Source organism: Stegodyphus dumicola, chromosome 7 (assembly GCF_044657685.1).
Source record: "Stegodyphus dumicola isolate Sdum_Otavi_A_Nest chromosome 7, ASM4465768v1".
NCBI lineage: Eukaryota > Metazoa > Arthropoda > Arachnida > Araneae > Eresidae > Stegodyphus > Stegodyphus dumicola.
This window is the reverse complement of record NC_140774.1, coordinates 52,595,780-52,618,903: the sequence shown is the minus strand read 5'-3', so window position 1 is coordinate 52,618,903 and position 23,124 is coordinate 52,595,780. Positions and strand designations below refer to the sequence as shown.

The following is a 23,124-nucleotide window of genomic DNA, read 5'->3' as shown; positions in this document are numbered from 1 at the left end:
TTTACATATTTTGTACAGTACTTTCTTGTTATAATGCTGTTCAATATATCTTCAATACTTTTGTAAATTTAACGACATTCTTTGCAATCACTGTGGTGCTTTAAAAAGAAGTTTCTTAGTTATGCTTTCTAATAAGAATGGGTTTAAAATAAAGTATTATGTATAATAACTAGCAGTTAAAAAAACTTGACTGCATGAAAATGCTGTTGCTGTGTAAAATAAAAAATAAGCTTTCTTTTATGCTTTGAAATGAATTACATGTGGTTAAGTCATCCTTTTACAATTTAAGAATGTGGTTAACACACATTCTTAAATTGGACAGGTTTTACCTAAATTATTAGTATAAAATATATAAACTATGAATTATTTTGTAACATAACTCAAATTACAAAATTCATTCTATATAAGTTCAAAGTTATTATCTTTTATAGAATAACTGTTTTTTTAATTTAGGTAAAAACTGGATTTTTAGAAGTATTACAAATACAATGCAACACAAAGGTGATCTGATTGAAGAGGAAGGACTTTTTATTACGGTTTCTAGTTCGTATTTATATTACATTTGATGAAAAGCATCCAAAACACAGAATGCTGTACTTTCTTCTTCCATATATGTTATGAAATATTTCACACATTTAAAAGATAGTGTTTCTTCAGAATCTTGCACAATTATTTCCATGTACCTCAGACTTAAATGACAACATATTCTTAAATTATTTTTTTAGTATGAATTTACAGTGTTTTTATGGAAATTTTTGTTAAAATGTCATTAAGATAAATTTATTTGCACACTCTACGCTTTAACTATTTCCCCATTTGACACTATTGAAAGTTTTTATTCATATCTTATTTATTATAGTCTGCTAACGAAACTGAAACATCTAAAGAATAAGTTATTTTGAATATGTTTACAAAATATACGCGAAATTTTTATTTAAGTGAAAACGTCTATATACTATTCGAGAATTAATAAATTATCCGAAAAGTTTATATGCGCTGAATACCGCGCGTCTATAAAATAAATCTTTAAAAAAACAGCAGACATTCAGCCAGCGTGTGCGATAAACGCGCCAAAATTGGCAGCGCGTTCACTCCCTCGCCAAGAGAGAAACGTTTGTGATTCAGCCTGGTTTAGAGGAGCCTTAATTCTAACCTCCTTGTCTACTACAAACAAATTAATTCTATAACGCTCCATACTGCGCCCAGCTTTTCTTTACGCAGCATCGCCATCGGAATAGAAAGACTTAGCGGGTGCAACAAATGTCAGTGTTCCGTTACTGACTATGCTTGAAGTAATATTTTGAGTCTTTCTGTTATGTGTAGTTATTGTATGGAAATTATCTGCTGACTAAGCTGAACAAATATGCGAGGTCATTTTCGGTATTCTCAATGGGATCCCTTTCTCATAATTAGCCAAATAATAACAATTCAAGCGATTTTTTATGTCTCCCTCGGAGTGTGGATATTTTTTACTGATGTCATTTCGGGTTACAGTCAGTCATTAGACCAGATTTTTCTACATAAAGTAAGTAATCACTATAAATTAGTTTACAGATTTATATATGTTTTCTTGATAGGTTCGTTTAAATGGCATTTTGTAGCAGTGAACTTGTATTGCAAAATGGCATGAAAATAAGAAATAAGATAAATTTACTAAGAGAATATGAGTTTGTTCTGGATGTAAATTAATAGACCTTAACGAACTTCGTCTAATTATTTGTCATCTACAGAAAAAAATGGTTACTTTTGTAATTACGCATGTATATAAGAACTTAACGTTTCTGCTATTGAATGAACTGGATATTCTGAAATCCATGCTTTTTTAATAACCCATTGTCATGTGTCTGAAGATTAGGACTCAAATACGTATGGCATTTGTTTTTCCTTGCAACTATGAGGAGTTACTTTATTATTAAAATTTATTGGTTGACTCTGATGTGATCTCTAAATTGGAGTTGTTGAGTGGTTAAGATAGTTGTATTCTGGTAATTTGACTTGGGTTCAAACTTATTTGAAGAGGCTGGCTGCATAATTGGTTTTCCTTTTTTTCCCCCATGCCCTCTTTTACTTTGTCATATTCAGATAATCTAACCTAATGTATAAATGGGAGTTAATTCAGTCTGTATAAACTTTAATGATAAATTAATTCATTGATATCTTTTATTAACAGAAATTTAAATACTTTTTTGCTAAAATATATTGCTCTACTGTAGAATATGGTGCCCCTTCGATTAGCGACAATTTTTTTTTTTTAAATTTTGGCGATGAAACCTCACTTCTGGTTACAATGATAGTTTTAACTTTGTTTTAGCTTCCAGATTTTATTTAAATGAAAATAGATTGTGTTTTAGCTTCCAGATTTTATTTAAATGAAAATAGATTGTGTTTTAGCTTCCAGATTTTATTTAAATGAAAATAGATTGATGTGTACATGGACAAATTTAAGGCAGTACACAATGCCTAGTTTGTGCAATTCTAGGATGTTTTTTTAAGTGAAAACAAATCTATGTGTACATGGGTACAGAATTTGTGCAATTCTTTGACTTCTTATTTTGGTTTTGTGTAGTGGCCATCTTGTGCCTTCGTGTCACGGATCTTAGCGTCAAAAAAGAATCACAAAAAAACAAGGGGAACCCAATTGTAAACTTTTACCAAATATATTTATGACATATATTTGTTATGTAGGTACTTTTCCGTTTTGCCGGCGCAGGCGATAAAAGTCACCCGTAATGGTACAACTGATGCCAACCGGAATATCCTCGCTGGTAACTTTTTGCGCCTCATTTTCAAAAACAGGTAGCAACCATTTCTTATCAGATTGATTGTTCATCTTTGAGTTTTTGAGTTCGGCATACTAGTTTAATAGAATAGATTGTTCAGTTTTATGCCCTAAGGCCATTCGTGGTAATTAAGTCAATTAGGATGCAATCGCATTGCTCACCAGAAGGCTAAAATATAGAAAAAGCAATGTCAAGTGTTAAATTCAACCATTCTAATGAGATGCACTAGCAAAGTAAAGCGCTGCGGTTTTTTACATAATTTCTGAGTAAGCTGTTTCATACGAATTGAAATAATTCTTGCATTTAAACTTGTATTCCAAATTAAGATTTAACTTGAAATTAATGTAGATAATTACTGAGAAAATTATATTTTTGTAGTGTAGTTTGCGTGAGATGAGATCACTTGGGTCACGTGATATAAACCGTCGAATCTGGATATTGAACCATGAAAGGCATATTAAATTTTTAAATTTAATATATTTTTATAAATTTATTGGCATTTTACAAAATTTTAAATGATATTAAAATGTTTATGCCTTCAAAATAAAAAAATTCTCAGAACTAACATTTGTTAACATTTTTTATGTGTATACTGTATGTTGTCGCCAATAAAATCTGCTTGGCGAAATTTGCGCCAGTGAGACGGAAAAGTACCATTATGTACACCACTTGCACCTGCATTCGAGTTTACCTTTGTCTAGAGTATAGTGACAACTGTTAAATGAAATTGCCATGTAGTATTAAAGCAAAAAAATGGTTGGTTATTTGAAATCATTCTATAATTCAAGCAAATGAATTCTCTATCATTAGCTGAAATTGTCCTCAATTTATTCTCAGAAATGTAGTGATTGTAGTGCATTATTATTAAATTTAAATGTATTATTATAAATTTAGACCTTTTCCAGGATTTCAAAACAACAGTGTTATATCCAATCTGCAGTTTTTCATGTAATGTGAATTCTTGATATAATATTAAAGAATGATTTCTTAATTGTCATATAACAAAAGTAAAGCTTAGTTTGTTAAGCTATAGAAAATGAGCCAATAATTTTCATATTTGATTTAAATCAGGCTGGCCTTGTGTTACAAAGTATGTCAGATCTATTCAGTAGATTTACTTTATTTTCGGCATGTTTTTGAGTATACACACCATAGTAGCCATATGTATATTGTTTCTACATATGTTTGAATACACATAGATTTATATACTTTATATTGAACCATCATTTTGCTCTCCATTGAAATCTTATATGAATTTTATCAGATAAAGATATTTCATTTATTATCCTTGAGGTATATCAAATAACATTTGATGTGGCATAGCATTGGGGTGACGGTGGTACGTTGCACTGTTATATTGACTGCATGTCACACTTGGTAACTAATTTCAGTTTAATTGGCAAAAATCGCTGTTACACAAAGTCAAAATAATTAGTCAAATAATTGCACAAAATCCCTTCTAAACAAAACCAAAATAACAAGTCAAGGAATTGCACAAACTCGGTATCCGTGTGCCGCTAAAAATCGCCAGCAATTTTTGGCGCAAAAATTGGTGCTACACGAAGCCAAAATAACAAGTCAAAGAAATGCACAAAATTGGTATCCATGTGCCGCCAAAGGCACCCATAAATATATTTTTACTATGAATTTCTTATTTTTGTGTTGTCTGCCGCATACTCTACCTCCAGTATCATGGTGATGATACATAAAAATTGGGAAAATGCATGTTGCTCAGAACGAGTGTGGGAAATATTTGGTTTAGCGTGATTTGCAGATCTAGGTTGTACTGTATCAAGAGAGTAAATATCCATGTTCGTAGTTCATATAAATGGTAGTTTCACATGGTCAATTGAAATTGGCACTATTTTTTCTGTTAGATTAGAGAGAAGGGTAACCCTTGTATTATCACGAAATTGTTTCATTTATGGTAGCCTGAGTATTTTAATGGTATGGAAACTCTATTATGATGTAATCGGTTGCATAATTGCAGTAAATTCGTAAGGGCTTGTGGTGTATGTGTGTGATGGTTAGGAAGTATATCTCTTGTTTTATGAATGTGTTACCTGTAAGTTTGCTTAGTGTTATAAATGAGTATATTATTCCGTAATGACTATAATTTCTTAGTGCTGGGAGGAGAAATAGACTGAACGGATTTATGGCTTTCTTGGATGCTATTATATTTATTTATCTGCTATTAAGAGCGGATGAGCCAAAATGACCAGATATTTAATTGAATTGCTTACGTGGACGAGGTGCTAGTGGGAGGCATTAACATATGCACGTGAAGAAAGGAAATTTTGAAGTAATGACGTTTTATTTATTTATTGGTGTCTGTGTTTTAATTTTTCTTGAAAGATTTGTTGTTTAATGTTTTTATGTTAGGAAATATGTATTTTTGGTTAATCATTATTCTGTGTTTGTGTATTTTTGGTTATTTGTTCGTGTCTGTGTGTTAAGACAGTGGCAAATTTTTTTCTGGTTAACATGATAGTTTTAACTTTGTTTTCGTTTTCTGATTTCGTTTAAGTGAAAATAGATCGATGTGTACGTGGAGAAAGTGAAATTAGTGCGCAATGCCTAGTTTGGGCCATTTTCTGATTTTTTTAAAAGTTAAAATAGGTTGATGTGTACATGGATAAAGTTAAATTAGTGCACAATGCTTAATTTGTGCAATTCTCTGATTACTTTTTTAATTAAAGTAGGTCGGTATGTGTACATGGATAAAGTTAAATTAGTGAGCAATGCCTAGTTGGTGTAATTCTCTGATTGTTTCAAGTTAAAATAGGCCAATGTGTACTTGGACACTGAGTTTGTATAAGTGTTTGATTTCTGGAAATTGGTGCTGATCTTGGCGTTAAAAAAAATCAGCGATATATATATACATATCTATAATGAAAGAAAGGCAAACTAACTAAACTTAAAAGGACCTGTGAGGTCTAGAATTTTGTGCATTGTGCTGCAAAATTTGAAATAATATTAAAAAGTAAATTCTTCAGGCTATTGCCTATGAGCTAAAGTGACACTGTGGCTCCTTTGCAAAGTAGTTTAAACACAAAGTAAAGATTGATTCAAACTTAAAAGTTAATATGTATGTAGAATAAAGTTAAAACTATCACAAAACATATTTGAAAAAATACTACAAAAATATGTTAAAAAACAATACGAAAGCAACGGTAAATGGAAAATTAGCCCAATTTGAAGATCACCATGGTCTTTTCAAGGGAAATGCATGGTGAGCTTCGAACTCCGCTAATTCCAGAACGTGTTTCGTCAAACAAGAAGCAAATTGAGATTGATGGCCTAAAGATTTTTTTAATTTATTAAAATGATTCAAATATTAATTAAAACCAAGTCTCAATTTCTCTGTTTCATTTCCCGATGCATCTGCTGTTAACAAGTACATGAGAAATACTAAACTTGTGCAAGAAAAACTATACAAAAAAGCCTGGTAAGGCCAATTTACAGTATTAAAATAAATAGTGAATTGCTAGTAGTCAACATATTCATGAATTTTTTATGGGTGATCCTTCTTAGTCTGAAGAGTTATAACTTTAAAAAGTAAGTAACAGTAACTATTTTTTGTAATAAAGATAATAAATGATTCAAATTGGGTCAGTTTATGACCAAAATTTAGAACAACGAAATGATGAAATTAAAAAACATGCCTGAATTAAAGACTTCTTTCTATGAGGAGCTATTTGCGAAAAATGGCAGAAAGAGGTAGTTGGAAGAAGCAAGAGTAAAGTATATGTATATGGTGTTACAGATTTGGGTTTTTAATAATTAATGTTAGTAGAATTATAAATAAAATGGTTTTATTCCCCGTGTAGTGCAGTGCGTGACGAATATGAAAAAAAAGCTAAGCCAGAAAATTAAAAATACAAGAGCTCGTGCATTTAACATTTAATAAATAAATATCTCTTTGATTTCAAGAAAATACCAGAAAATTCTGGCGCATTTAACAAAAACTTAATATAAGTGGCATGAAAATCTCTCAGTTGTTGTTTTAAGGGTTTGTTTAGAAAACTGCTCTTGTTGACTAGCGAATTTCCAGATTAGCTTTCTTTGTTTTGAATTAATTTCTGTTGAACGTTTGAGTAGTTAAAAGGTAACTACTGTGAGATATTGTAATACTGTGCAAATGTCTGACGAAATTGAAGAATTTGTTTTATTTGTTGTGATAATAACAAATTTTGTTCATTTTTCATCGGACTTGTGCATTTAATTCAAACGAACCTGTACGCATGCAACAATTTTGTTGAAGGCCACATATGGAGGAACTGCAGAAAACCCCAGAGTATGGAAAATAATTGAGACGAGTTAAGCAGACAATTAAATGCCATAGGACGGAAAAGGAGTGACAAGAAACCAAAGTGCTGGTACTGTGGAGCTGAAGGCCACGTGCGACGGAACTGCAGAGCATGGAAATTGAGACCATTTCTCAGCAACGATGTGTGAAATGAATTAATGACCAAATTTAGAACAATCAAGGATTTAGGACAATCAAGGAACTAGATAACGGAGGTTGCTAGATAATGAAAAATCTTTTTTGAAAGTGCTCAAGATTTCTACAGTGAGTGGCAACAGTAACGGACTGTCCTCAATGGGCATATTGATGGAGTTTCTTGCAATATGATCATTGACACAGGAGCTAATGTTACCATCATTCGAGGAGATTTAGCTCAACAGTTTAAAGATAAACTTATTTGGATACCCTTCAGACTGCGTCTGGTGATAAGATCGACATAGCTGGGAAGTTAAATGTGAACATCACCTTTGGAATGCCACCTACCATCACATGGCTTGTGTGGTGGATATTACAGATCCATACATACTCAGATTGGACTTTTTAAGAAGTACAATTTTTTTCTTAGACTTCAAAAGCAACAAACTGCTTGCAGCATCTGAGGACATGACTATCCATCCTCAGAAGGGATCCGCACCTGGAAATGCCGACGTCTCATGTGAAAGACCCTACTCAGAAAGCTGCCAAAATCATACTAGGGTTGGAGAGAAACACCAGACTGCCGGTTATTCTCCATTCCAGATGCTTTTCGGTCGAGACCTTTGTCTGCCTTTTGACCACCTATTTGGTCGCCCTATGGATGTACCTTCATCGCCTGAGGAATACATCCAAGATGTCCAGGCCCGGTGTGACAAGTTGCACCGTTCCGTACGAAAGCGAGTCAGCTTGGCGACGGAGAAAGTGTAGACCATATATAGCACAAGAGCTACTGGACACAGATTCAACGAAGGAGATAAGGTGTGTTTGTGGAACTCAATTTGATTAAAAGGACTCTGTCTGAAATTGCAGTCACCTTGGGATGGTTTGTACACAGTCCTAAACAGGCTGAATGACGTTGTGGTTCAGATCCGCAAGTCTTCGAACTCTGAACCTTCGTTCATTATGACAGGTTAGCTCTTTACTATGGCTATAGTATGTAGTGTAAATAATTGTAAATATTGCAAGACCATGGTCTTTTTTGTTTCTAAATGTGTATTTGATTTGACTTGTATTTGATTTGACTTAGTATTTGATAGCATTTGATTTGTTTTAGTTATTGCATTTATTGTTAATGTTGTTTGATATTGTAATGTAATGTTTATTATTACATTTATGCCTTAGTTGTAAGTTTGGCTTCCTGTCCAGGAATGGTACTGCCCGGGACGTGCAGTCCTTTGGAAGGGGACAGTGTTATGGATTTGGTATTTAAATAGTTAATGTTAGTAAAATTATAAATAAAATGGTTTTATTCCCCGTGTAATGCAGTCCGTGCCGAATATGAAAAGAAAGCTAAGCCAGAAAATTAAAAATACAAGAATGCATGCATTTAACATTTAATAAATAAATATCTCTTTTTGATTTCGAGAAAATACCAGAAATTTCTCACGCATTAAAAAAAAAAACATATGTAAGCTGCATGAAAACCTCTTAGTTGTTGTTTTAAGAGTTTGTTTAGAAAACTGCTTTTGTTGACTGTAGCGAATTCGCAGATTAGCTTTCTTTAGCTGTTTTAAATTAACTTCTATTGAACGTTTGAGTAGTTAAAAGATAACTAATGTGAGGTATTGTAATACTATGTGAATATCTGAGGAAAATTGAAGAATTTTGTTTTATTTGTTATGATAATAATAAATTTTGTTCATTTTCCATCTGACTTGTGCATTCAATTCAAACAAACCCGTATGTACGCAACAATATATATACAGTCAAAAGTCGTTAATTCGGACACCCATAATCCGGAATGATCTATAATCCGGACCTCAAAGCTACAAACTTTCTGTGCATGCATCGCGTTGACGCATGCGCGTAAGACCTTTACGGCTGCGGATATGCATGTGCGCATGCACATAATACGTTGACGCATGCCCGTTTAATGTATAACAGACGGTATAAGCTAAGCTAAATTTATCTAATTCAGTTAATGTTGCAGATTGCGTTGTTCCTTAATCTTCGAATTGGATCCGTCTTATTATTTTTTGCAGACTGTTAGAGCAATTTTATAAAAGTAAGCTTAAACTTTCGATTATGTCAAATAGAATTTCGGATATATATTTACTAATATGTAAAGTATCTACAAAGCGAAAGCTTCGTTTCTCTAACCATTCCGAAATTTGTTTATCAATTTCACGCTGCTCAGCGGGGGTGGGGGGTGGAAACGGCGCGGCGTGCAATGAATTGGAAGCTGATCTGTCAGCACTATTCTTATCTTCAGGGCAGATGTTTTTATTTTATTTGCTTATAATTCCTTACTAAATGTAGTATTTCATCTCGATGTACTCCGTCTTTGATATGATTTAAATCAAATTCCTCATCATTATAATTTGCTTCCGATAGTGAATTAATGAAAACGAAAAAATTTCGATTGACAAATTAGTCGGTACTCTCGACACAGCAATTATAGGACTTGAACAGCGGAACTTTGTAACTGAAGAAGAAATTATATTTGGGTACTTTTCCGTTTCGCCGGCGCAAATCTCGCTAAGCAGACTTTATTGGCGACAACATACATTATACACACAAAAAATATTAAAAAGTCCTAAGAATTCTTTTTTTGAAGGTATAAACATTTTAATATTGCTTAAAATTTTATAAAAAGCCAATAAATAAAGACAATAAATTTATAAAAAGACATTAATTTAAGAATTTACTATGCTTTCATGGTTCAACATCCTGTTTCGCCGGTTCATATCACGTGTCCCCAAGCGATCTCATCTCACGTATACTACTCTACAAAAATATAATGCTCTCAGTAATTATCTACATTAATTTCAAGTTAAATCTTAATTTGGAACACAAGTTTAAATGCAAGAAATACTTCAATTAGTACAAATAGCTTACTCAGAAATTATGTAAAACTGCAGTGCTTTACTTCGCTAATGCATTCTCATTAGAATTGATGAATTTAACCCTTGACTTTACCTTTTCTATATTTTCGGCTTCGGGTAAGCGCTGTGATTGCATCCTAATTGATTTAATTGCCGAAAATGGCTTTAGACATAAAACTGAACTATCTGAATGAGGCGTAAAAGGTTACCAGCGAGAATATTCCGTTTGGCATCGGTTGTACCATTATTGGCGACTTTATCGCTTGCGCCGGCAAAACGGAAAAGTACCTATATTTGTTTATAGAATTAAAGAGAAAGTATTATCACATAAAACTAAGCAACTTAAACAACTTACATTGAAAGAAATGTTTAATAAAGTAAACAAATAAATTTTAAGCTTTTTTTTTTTTTTTTTTTTTTTTTTTTTTTTTTTTTTTTTTTTGTAAATTTCGATACCCTTTAGATCATAATTGTTCTTTATTTCATAAATTACGGTTTCATATTTTTAATTTTATAATTTCTGCGTGCCATCTTACCAGATTTAAACTGATGATCTATAATCCGGAAAAACCCCTAATCCGGAATCGCCAAAGTCCCGACGAGTCCGGATTAACAACTTTTGACTGTATATATATATATATATATATATATACCCAATTCTATTATCAGGCTTGGTGAGCTCAGTTTCTTATTCTTACATGTTGGCAAATTGTACATTTGAATTATGTTGTTCTTATGTTCTGGTTAAGGTTTTTTTTTATGCCTTTTGTTAATTTGCATGAAAAAATTCTAGAATTAACAATTTAAAAGTTTAAGTAATGCTAAGCCTTAAACTTTTGACCATTTGGGAACATTTGAGGTTGCTATTTGTTTAAATTTGAAACTCTTAGTAGAATAAAGAATTAAGTCAGTTTATATGCAGACACCTAAGAATATGTGCTGGAGAAGCCTGCTCATTGTTATATTTCGGACTAATCAGGTGGGGTTTTCGACCACCTTGGAAGGCTAATCTTCTTAGATGGCCAGTAAGAAAACAGGAGAGTGCTTTCTGGATGCATCTGTCACAATTCATAGTGAGGGATCCACCAGGGGATTCAACACAGTACCAAGAATGTGCTGGAGGGACAAGCCATTTTATCAATCAATTATGTTTATGCAGAAAACATTATCAGTATGTTTTCTGGCAGAATACTGCTCATGGTAAGTCGGACAATTAGAAGTAAACAGAGCCTACCCAGCACTCTTCTTGTCTAGAATATCTGCCTCCTGATTTCCCAAATGTCCGCATCTGAGGGGATCTACTGAATTTGCACATCACAAGAGGATGAGACTTGTTTTAATTTAGTGAGAATTGAAGTTCCAATTTTGTCACCAATGTTACACCAGTTTGACAAATGTTGGATGGCACTACAACTATCAGTCATAATCCAGGCTTTAGGGTCTAAAAAAAAAGACATTATATAGCTCAGTCCAGCATTGATAGCAACGAGTTCACTTTTAAAAAACTGAGCTTAAGTCAGGAATTCTTTTCTTTATTTTGACAGTTCCATTGGGATCTTTCATAAGTACTCCACTACCAGTGTGGGAATCTTCATTTTTGCTACCATCAATATACATAAGCATAATGCCATTTAAGGTGTTATTTATGATTTCAAGGGCAATTTTTCGAAGGCAAATCAGTGCGTCATTTTTCTTTGTGATCCTAGATAGTAGTTCAGTATAAAAACTGACCCTTGGAAGACCCACTGAGGGGTCAATGCATTAGTTCAAGAAGCATTGTTCTACCGTAGGGTCAAGTAAATTATTATGCTCAATCTGACTAAATGGACTGTGTTTCGTAAGTCTTTCATTATTATGCCAACGCCGCAATAAAGCTGAGGTACTATTTTGGGAACCATAGCTGTAAAGTTTGTTGTAATAGTTCACTAGGCTCAAATTCATTCCAAGACTCATAGGCTGAAGGTTCACCTCAAACAACACAATATTATTTGTGCAGCTGTTACGTAAGCCAGTATAACATAAGAGGCACTAAGCTGCATTCTCTCCAACTTTTGGGGGTTAGTTGTAGATGCACAGCAATATATAGCAAGGCTGTATTCCAAGATGGGACAGATAATAGCCAGATAGGTAACTCTTAAAAGTTCTGCGTTAGCACCTCAAACTCATCCCAAGATATATTTCAGTATACTAAGCCGTTTCCTACTCTTCAGCACTATTGCCTCCACATGCTTGTTGCTAGTGGATTTAGGATCTAGAGTAAAATCAAGATATTTAGGTTGCTTCTCAAATGTGATAAGCATATCAGCCATAAAAATTTTGGTTGATAATTATACAGCTGCTTATTTAGTAGTAAAAAAGTTGACAATAGATTTAGACGGATTAAAAGCCAGCTTATGATCTTTGGTAAAAGCTCCACAGGTCTGCAAGGATAAAATTAATATTAGACTCAATTTTATCCACATCTGATCCAGAGCTCCAGAGAGCATTATCATTTGTGTATATGCCCACCACACATCTCTCTGTTACAGTAGAATTCCAGAAATCTGCAAAGCTTGGGACCAGAGGTTGTGCGTATTTCAGGACAGAAAAGATAAAGCATAATATTTGGACTAAAAGTGCAAAATAAGGTATATTAGATGCATTTAATTTATTATATACATTATTGCAATAATTTATTATAAGCATAAAATTATTATTACATATATAAATTGATTATATTATTCATTGTATTATATGTACACAGCATTGAGGTTTGCCGATTTCGCCTCATGCAAAGATTTCCGGTGTTAGAATCACCAGCTTTTCTTTGTTTTTCCGTATATCATACACAATCGTGTCGCAATTCCATACCATTCTACTATAAATCGAGGAGTAGCACCTGCTTCCATCTTTTGCAGAATTTGCTTTTTTTGCTTTACCGTCAATGCAACGTGTTTACGTTTTTCAACCTTGCAAGTAGTAAAATCGCGAGTGCGTTTCTTATTTGTCATTGTATTAAAAAGAGCTGAAATTAAAAATATTCTTAATTTATCCACAAAATATCCGGATAAAAAAAGGGCAGCACTAAACAATCTCGTGAAATGAAATAACAAAGCTCAGAAAATACAACGTGAATCGTGAACTTGAACAAAGAGTCGAGTGAATCGTCTGCTTTTTTTACCTCAATGCAGATTAGAGGGAAAAAACTTATCTTATTTTTTAAACTTTTTTATGTCAGTAATTTCGTATTTCTGTTTTGACTCATTATTATTCGGTAATTATGACGTCATCATTCAGTAAGTATTTTTTCTTCAATATTTCGTACTCGTGTACTCGTGTTGCGGTTTCCGGAACGTATAAACTGAATGTTTATATTCTGAGAGGCAACGCGGATTTCAGGTCGGCGGATTTTCGGTATTTGACTGTATTACCTTTTCAACACCAGCCAAATACAGGGAAAAAAGAGTAGGGCTCAGCACTGAACCTTGAGGTACTCCCTGACTCATCTCAAAGCTGTTTGACATGGTAGTATTGAGTTTCACTCTGAAAAGTCTGTTACTTAAAAAACATAGATCCAGATAAAGTCTTTCCACTAATACCAAAATCCTTGTATAGTTTAACAATCAATTAATGTTTCCAGACCCTGTCAAAAGCTTTTGACAAGTCCAGAAAAGCAGCCACTGTATGACTTTGTCGGTTGCAGGTTTTGAACATCTTTGATCTTCTGGCAGATGTAGAGAACCTGATCTGTTGTGCTGTGACCCCTTCTGAATTCATATTGTTCCTTTGGCAAAAGGTTGTGGTTGTCAAGATGATAAAGCAATCATTTCTGGACCACGTTTTCCATAACTTTGCATAATATACTAGTCAGAGCAATGGGCGTATAATTCTCGGAGATCCATCCACTTGCCCTGTTGTTTTTTCAGTATTTTTTTGCCCAGAAAGTTGTGCACCGAAAATTTGGTCTTAAAGCCCATTGACCTGTTTGTTTTGGCATGGAAACTCTAATTGTAAATTTTTTTTAAAATAACTTTTTTAACTGTATTAGGTGTTCTAGGTTTTTCTGTATTTTAGAATTTTTAATGAAGATTGAGTCTTTATGTATTTTTGCCTTGCCATGAAGGGAAAACTGAATTGATTGAATTAGAAATGTATGAATCTGTAATGAAATTCTAGAAAATACACTTACAGAATTATACTTTTTTTTCACTTCATTTAAGTGAAAAAAAAAAGTATTTAATAGGCCATCAAAAGCATAGCTAGGGTTTTGAGTGAATGGGGACAACTGAAGATTTTGTGCCCCTTTTTATGTGCCAAGAATGGAAAATGTTTCATTCTAAAATTTCATAACATCAATTTGATGCCCATGAAAGCTGTTCCCGGGGAGCAGATGTCCCCTTTTGCTCCACCCTAGCTATACCATTGTAGACCATACAAGGAAGCCATTGTGTTCACATCAGACATTTTTGCAAAAATTCTATTACAGACTTTTCATCTTTGGGCAATTCCAAAATTGTTAGATCCGTAATATTATAAACAAGTATTTGCAGGTTTAATTTACTTATTAAAAAATTAAACCAGCAAATACTGGTAATTCCCACGAGGTTCCCTTAGGTTTTGCCATCAACTCTATGTTGGATTCTGAAGTCATCTCTGTGGTGGAAGAAGCATATTCGGAATCATTTATCTTGAAATGGATCTGCATCGTCTTCAGACTCATCCCAAAAACAATCAGCGAGCTGTTGTACTTCTCTATCATCTAGCTTTCTCTTTCTAAAAAAAAAATATGTACATGTATATATGTAAACGGTTTTTGTTGTTTGTATGTATGTATGTATGTAATGTGTGTATATATGTAATGTATGTTTGCATGTATATATGTAACATACATATGTTTACATATATACACACAAACAACAAAAATATGTAATGTATATATTTATGTATATATGTAAATGATTTTTGTTATTTGTATGCTCGCAAACATATACAATACAAACCAAGTTTGTGAGCATACAAACAACAAAAACCGATTGGGATGCATTTATCCCAATGGTAGTTTGAGAGGGACATATATGTCCCATGTTGAAATTTTCAGCAAAAAAGGGAATAAAATATGTCTGCAATACCATAAAGTAATTCACACTTTTATCCACTGATTTATGATAAAACAATTGTCAAAAACAATAAATAGACTCTCAGGTATAGGTTAGGTAACATTCGCTTTGTTGCTGAATGTAGACTGATTGAGAGTGCATGGCAAAATTGGCAGAAAACCTTTAGTCAAAGTCCGATACTTTTGGGACACACTCACGCCTTTATTAGACAGGGCTGTGGAGTCAGTAGGGAAAATGACTGACTCTGACTCCTAGAATTTTAAAGACTCCAACTCCAAACATATGCACATGGGTTACAGCTTATTTTTTAATATAAAAGAAATAATAGATGCTACAGAAAAGCAATTGATGGAATAGCAAGTTATTTATATGAATTAGCATTTATTATGAAATAGAAAAACTGGCATTAGTAATTTCTAAGAAACAGTATAGCTTCGGCCTTTGTTAGGGGATCATTGTATCAGATTTAATCAACTTCAGAGCTGAGAAGAGTCTTTCCACACTGACTTGAGTAGGAGGAAGAGCTGTTACTGTTATGATTACTTCTTTTAACTTTTCAGGATTGATTTTTATAAGTTCTAAAAGGGGTGTCTTGCAAGAGCAATCATATTTCACCATTTCTTCAAATTCCGTGTAGAAATTTTTCTTGTATTTTTTATCCAAAGGCTCTTTCTTGGTTTTTTATTTTCATTCACTTTGCCTTAGCCTTTTCAATATTATCCAAATATTTCTCAAAATCTAATTAATCACTGGAAGAGGATGATTGAGACTCAGTTGCTATGTCTGCAGTTTGACTATCCTGATTTGAATACTCCAGTTGTTCTAAGATTAATTTCATTCTTAATGAAAGTTCATAGATGGCTTTCTTTGCCTTTTTAATTTGTTTGTTATCCAACAAAATCCGGTGTTTTGGATCTACATATATTGAACCTAGCAAGATCTCATTGTCTAGTAAACTATGAGATCTTGCTATTTCTCTTTTCTTCATTTAAGAAATGATTCCTTCTGCAATAAACCTTCCATTTCAGAAAGAACTAACATCACATTCTTCCGTTCTCGCCAATCTTTTTGTATGATATTTTCTTTTATACGATGTAGAAAGAAGAGTTTCCAATTCTGATAAAATCATTCCACAGTCTTTCTGTTAGTGAAACATTAGAGTTATCAAAATCTTGTAAAAAAAGTTTTTTATTCTAACAACCTGTATGTCAATTTCCAATTCTGGCAAAATCATTCCACAGTCTTTCTGTTAGTGAAACATTAGAGTTGTCTACATCGTCTAAAAACTTTTTTAATTCTAACAACTTCTATGTCATCAAATATATACTTCCTCACCGCATTGCTTGACTAATAATTGCTCCTTTTTCTGCTTGCTTCCTAAGAATGACATCAATTTTTGGAGTCCATGCTGCTATTGCTGCTTACCTAAGTTTACCAATGAGATTTGTAACTAAATGAAGTAAATAAATGAATCAGTTTAACCAATAATGGTAAATATCACATCCATCCTCCTCCCTTATATTTATTTATTAATATGCCAATAAAATAGAAATTAAGTACTTATTAATATATCGTCTATAAATAAAAATAGTAACTCAGTGTGTCATTATTTTTTTTTTTTTTTTTTTCAATTCACTTTAATTTTATTTCAAATTCAAACTGTCTAACAAAAATCGGATTTGAAGTCAACGTGTTTTTAGCGACTCCAGCTCAGACTCCTTTTACCCCAAAATCTGCCTAACTCCATTCAGACTCCACAGCCCCGTTATTAGACATGCTTCCCTCTTGAATTTTTTGAGTTTGCTATGGGACATATATAATCCATTATATGCGAAACGGTTAATTTCAAATTTCTCTTTTGTGTACATTTCAATTTTCAATTACATTACCTGTATTTGATTTTATTACAATTGTTTAATGACTTAAAATCATTAATATATTTTTAATTCATCATAAAAATATTGAAAATTACAATTTTTAATGTTTTCTATGTTAATACTCAAAATACAATTTCTATATAATTTATACATTCAAAATTTTTCACAATACTTCAAAAGTATAATAATTGTAAAATTAAATTCTAATTGCTGTTTCTAAATAAAATTTTTAACTTATTATTTAACTGATTCTACATTGTAATTGAAAAGTAAATATCTAATACCATAAAGTTTTAATTTTTGATCATTTTTATAGAAACAGCATTACATATTCAAATTTCTAAGTAATAACTACTAGCAGTTTTTTAATTAATGAGTATATAAAATATTTAATGTGTTTTAATTAATGAGTAAATTACTTCACAGTTGTAAAATATTTATACTAATATATGTTTAATACTAATAATAATTTATTTACGTTTATCCTAATAATCCTAGCATGCATTATTACTAAGATAATATTAAATGCACTCATTAAATGTATAAATGCAAAACCATTTAAAAAATATTGAAATATTATAGTTTCATTTTTTGAATGACACTTTTTATGTTTTTTTAAAGCAAAAATCGAATTGCACAAATTTTAACTAAATTTAGTTGCAAAATTAATAGTCCACAGCATATTTATCAATTTTGCATTACTGAAAGAAAATGCTATGTGTTTTATTTAAAGACAAATGTAATTTTGAGTGTTGGGGTGATGAATGTAACATAAATCATGAAAAATTGAAGCGGAAAAACATAATTAGTTACTATTTTTAGGATGAAAAGGGCAAATTACCAAATTAGAATAGATAGTTAAGGATCTATTCCAGATTTAAGTTAGATTTAGTTAGAATTTTGATTTGTATATTTTTATTTTGCACATATGTCATTGTTTTCTCTATTTATAAATATTAATATGATTTTATTTCAGGAAATTAGTGTTAAAGATTTACATGGTCGTTGTCTTGCTGGATCATTTTTACTAAATTCTTTATGCGGGTAAGTTGTTTATTTATTTATTATTATTTTGTTTGTTAATAATATGTAATCTTTTCTGCAGAATAATTGTCTTGCATTTTATTAGAATTCATATTCTGCAGTATAAAATTTGGTATTTTTCCATTATGCTCTTGCCTCGCTTTTTGGTGCTTGCAAAAGAGAAGCCGAACACTCAATGTGTTCAGATGTGACAAAAGAAAACTATAAGGCTGCATGAAAGTACATTCAGGTTTCTTAAAAACACTTTTAATATATTTAATGCCAAGCCTGTTTTGTTTTTCTTTCCGTTTAACCCACAATATCGTCTGGAGATATGTATATAAGTTAATAGAACATAATTTTTTAAATTGTGTGTCATCAGTCAATAGTGACTGATTTGCCTGAACAAATAGTATAATGTCACTCCCTATTGGCTGATACAGTCTGAAGAGAAAGTAAAGTATCATGTCACTGACATGACATTTAACATGTTAAGCGTGAACTCAGTATGCCTTTTTTAGGTGAGCATTTTTTCCATGGCTGTCTGTGGTACGGTCTGATAATCTAGCTTATTGCTTTCAGGTTAAGACTTCATATTGATGCTACCTTTAATGTAATACTGTGGAAGAACAAAGTACAAGCTGAATAATATGTGCATTTTTATAATGGCAGTTTTGACTTTGAAAATTCAAGCAATTGTAGTAAATTCATACATCATTGTTAATGTGCTTGCAGAAATCTTGGAGGTATAAAACACTTTTATAATTTTAAGATGCTGCATGCACTTTGCTTGCTGAGCAAGTTTCAGAAATTGGTTTAGTTGCCTACCTGTAATCAATATGTAGAAGCCACATTTTTGTAAGTTTTGCCATTACAACAATTCTGTGATTACATGGCAATAAAGAATGGTACTGTATATTTACATAAAGATCATGTAAATTTGGATAGTGAATGATAATTTGTCCTCTTATCTGAAACTAGTACTCATCTGCATGAATTGATATTATGTGTTGGATAGGATTAACTCAGCATTATCCTTTAAGAACTGTTTCTGGAAGACACCAGCCTCACCACCACATTGTTATGTCATGTGATGTCGCAATAGCATCTCGTGGATAAATTCACTGAAGATGCAACTTAACATAATGTTGCAAAATGTCCAACGGCTGGGCATTAAGATAACTTCCCTGCAAAGTGGGTCAAAAACGAAGCTCTTGCAGTGGAGCAGAGAAAGAAGTCTGCCAGCTAAGCAGCAAGAGTCAACAGCGGGCTTAGAGTAGCCAGAATGTGACAGGGAAAGACAGGATTGCCAGATTATGTTATTTAGTATGAAATCGTCCATTTGGCAACTTGTTATAGACAAATTTAAAACATTCTAGAATGCATTTTTAAAGGTTTTCTTGGGAATATTCTTGAAGAACTGTGGGTACTTTTCCGTTTCGCCGGCGCAAATCTCGCCAAGCAGACTTTGTTGGCGACAACATACAGTATACACGTAAAAAATGTTAACAAATGTTAGGTCTAAGAACTTTTCATTTTGAAGGCATAAACATTTTAATATGGTTTAAAATTTTGAAAAAAGCCAATAAATAAAGACAATAAATTTGTAAAAAGACATTAATTAAAGAATTTACTATTTCATGGTTTAACATCCTGATTCGCCGGTTCTTATCACGTGACCCCAAGTGATCTCATCTCACATAAACTACTAATTCTCTCAGTAATTATCTGCATTAATTTCAAGTTAAATCTTAATTTGGAATACAAGTTTAAATGTAAGAATTATTTCAATTCGTACGAATAGCTTACTCAGAAATTATGTAAAACCGCAGTGCTTTACTTTGCTAGTGTATTCTCATTAGAACTGATGAATTTAATCCTTGATTTTTGCCTCTTCTATATTTTTGCCAGCGGTTGTGTTGATTGCATCATAATTGACTTAATTACCGCGAATCGTCTTAGGGAATAGCATTTAGCTATGTCTTGTAAAAATTCTATGTAATTGTATGCCAGTATTGAAAGACAATCAATCTGATAAGAAATGGCTACGACTTGTTTTGAAAATGAGGCATAAAAGGTTACCAGCGAGGATATTCCGTTTGGCATCAGTTGTACCATTATTGGCGATTTACCGTTTGCGCCGGCAAAACGGAAAAGTACCGAACTGTGCTAAAGCTATGTATACCCTGCCTGTACAGCAATAAAGTAGTGTCTTGAGTTCAGAGATTATTAGCCTGAGAGTGATCGACCAAATCGGTGCTCTTCATCAAGTATTATAATCAATTACTCCAAATCTATGAACCAGTAGAAAGCAACAATAGTATTGTTAAATTCCTGCCTGACAATGAAAAACTGCATGTAGCTCGAGCAGCTAACACAGAAGTTACTAGAGCTGGGCTGGAAAATTCTGCTTTATGTCATTGGATAATAGAGATCTTGCACTAATGGAATGCGATTTTTTTTCCTGTTGTTGAGTATTGCTGTCAAAGAACAGGTATTTAAAGAAGCTTAGTTAAACGAGTGGCTGGAAAACTTTAATTTATGCCTTGAAAATTTCTTGTGATGTATTGTTTATTATTCATTATGTATGTGTATTAAATGATTGATTTTTTTATAGGTCACTTGCTTTATGGTATTTTGTTCAAAGAACAAAGCTGTGCCTAGATTTTACTGTAACTGCTCACTTAATTCATCTCATCTTTTGTTGGTGGTATAGTTCATCATTTCCCACCACATTTTCTTGGTGGCTTTTGAATATTATGTGTGTTACTGTCATGTGCGTGTGTGGGGAATTCCTTTGTATGCGATCTGAAATGAAAGCTATACCCTTAAGCATGGGAGCAAAGGCTGACCTGTAGCACTGAAACTAAATTTAAAGCCTATAGCTTCTGTAAAACTTTATTTTGAAATATGGTGCAAACTGAAACTTTTTTTGCATAGATTAAAATGAAACCTTTTACTTTTGATGTATAGCCAAATAGCATAACTATTTATATGCATGTATAAATTTATTTTAAAGCAGTTTGTTTTTAAAAATGATTGGCAGTCTGTTAAGTTATTCAGATTCGGTTTAGCTCTATAAAGTCAATTTTAAATATTGTAAATAGTTAATAAATATTATTTTTATGTGGAAATGTGTAATTTTGTTATTAACCAATAAAAGTTATTTTTTGATTTTCAGTTGTCATTATATTTTAATTTTTTTTTTTTTTTTTTTTTTTTTTTTTACTGCATAGTTTGTACAAATTAGAACATTTTGTAATAAATTCTAAAAGTCTAAACATATACTAGAAGTTTTATATTAGAGCAGTGTGCAGATATTTTATAAGTGGGATAAATATAATATCAAAACCTTTTAATTAATTTTTGATACTAAAATTTTTTTATTATTCAAGTTTGAAATTTTGTTCAATAAATTAATATTTGCTTCATATATTTAAAAAAGTATTCATACCAAAATAAATTTGGCAGAATGATAGATGTGCATGCGTACACACATATATACATATAAAACACTGAAAGTTTTGAGAATCTTGTGTGTGAAACACCTACTACATTACTATGTACTATTTTTTCTTGTTTAACTTACAAAACAATGAAAAATAATCTAAATTTAATAAATATACAGTGGTGGCCAAAATTGTGGACAGTTTTGGAAATTTTAATGTTTTTGAACTTTGTATGCTTATAGAAAATGTTACGTTTTGCAAAATGCAAACATGTATATATCATTTTAAAGAGAATTTATTACTGAATTCAATACAAAACACAAAATTCAATTATTTGCAATACAAAAAAAGTTATATGTACTTTAATATAAATAAAAAACACAGTTATGAAGTGGTTTGTAATGTCTAGCTTTCCTGGCCAATCACTGTTCTTGTTCTGAGAACCAATCAAATGTTAGTAACTGCCAGTAGAAGCTGACATCATGTTTACACTTAAAACAATTCATTATTTTCCTTTGTTCTGTAGAAGGAGGACCTGTTTCTTATATACTGCAATTACAAGTAGGAATTTTTGTAAAAATTTTTAATATTTAGTCAAGAAGCAATGACATCAAATAAAAGAGTAGATTAGACACCTAGAAAGAGATGTAATATTATTGTGTTACGAGAAAGTGGTTTTTCCTATGCTGAAATTACGAAACAGGTAGGTGGTTCAGTGACTACATCTGGAGTCCGGAAGTTTTGTTTATGATATCAGGAGACAAATTCAATAAAAAACAAAGAAGGAAAAGGCCGAAAAAGGTGCACCACATCTATTGATGACAGAAGAATAAAAAGACTATGTCTTCAAGATAGAAAAATGTCATCAGCGACCATCAGAAGTGATCTGGGGTTTTCATCCGCAGAGAACCCGTTGGCGCCAATGCAATTTTTACTCGCCAAAGTATGAGCGGATCCGTAAACGTGATTTTTAGTGCATGTAAATTCAAGTTAGCAGACAAAACAATATATTAAGCATATGGTAGTAAAAATTCACAGATAATAAGCATGCAGATGTAAAACTAACCGGTTAAATGTGATATACGAAAATAAACCTGTCTTTTTTATAATATATTTCACAATACAAATAACCTTCAACAGTAATCAAATTTTCTTTAGTAGCATTTTTAATAAAACTAGAACTTTATACATTTTATTATTTTTCAAGAGTTATTTGAACTGTATTCCTTACACCAGTAGAGGTTTACTAATTTTGATGACCATGGGGATGCATCAAACTACTCTGTCATCTTAGATAATCAATAATATTTTTTATTTCAATTTAATCAGTTATTTATGTCACACCTGCCATCCTCGGACAGGTTATTTATTGTTAGAAAAGCATTGACAATATAGTACCTTGTTAAAATTGGAGCCGAGAACCGGTATCTATCGATGAAAACTTCTTTAATTATACGAAAATATTTCTATCTATTCGTTGTTAAAAAATTCAGAAAAAATAACGTGGAAATTCAGAAAAAATAATAATAAATAAGAGAAGAATATAAATCTCCAAATGTGAACAACGACA

At 32.0% G+C, this 23,124-nt stretch overlaps 1 protein-coding gene across 1 annotated transcript; it reads left to right on the top strand.

The window, feature by feature from the left end:
• Positions 1-1,097: 1,097 nt before the first annotated feature.
• Positions 1,098-21,285, top strand: Sys1 (Sys1 golgi trafficking protein). The gene is made up of 3 exons (XM_035363248.2): positions 1,098-1,525; positions 18,059-18,126; positions 20,723-21,285. The coding sequence occupies exons 1-3, from the start codon at positions 1,364-1,366 to the stop codon at positions 20,961-20,963; spliced, it is 471 nt and encodes a 156-aa protein (XP_035219139.1). The 5' UTR covers positions 1,098-1,363; the 3' UTR covers positions 20,964-21,285.
• The last annotated feature ends 1,839 nt before the right edge of the window (positions 21,286-23,124 follow it).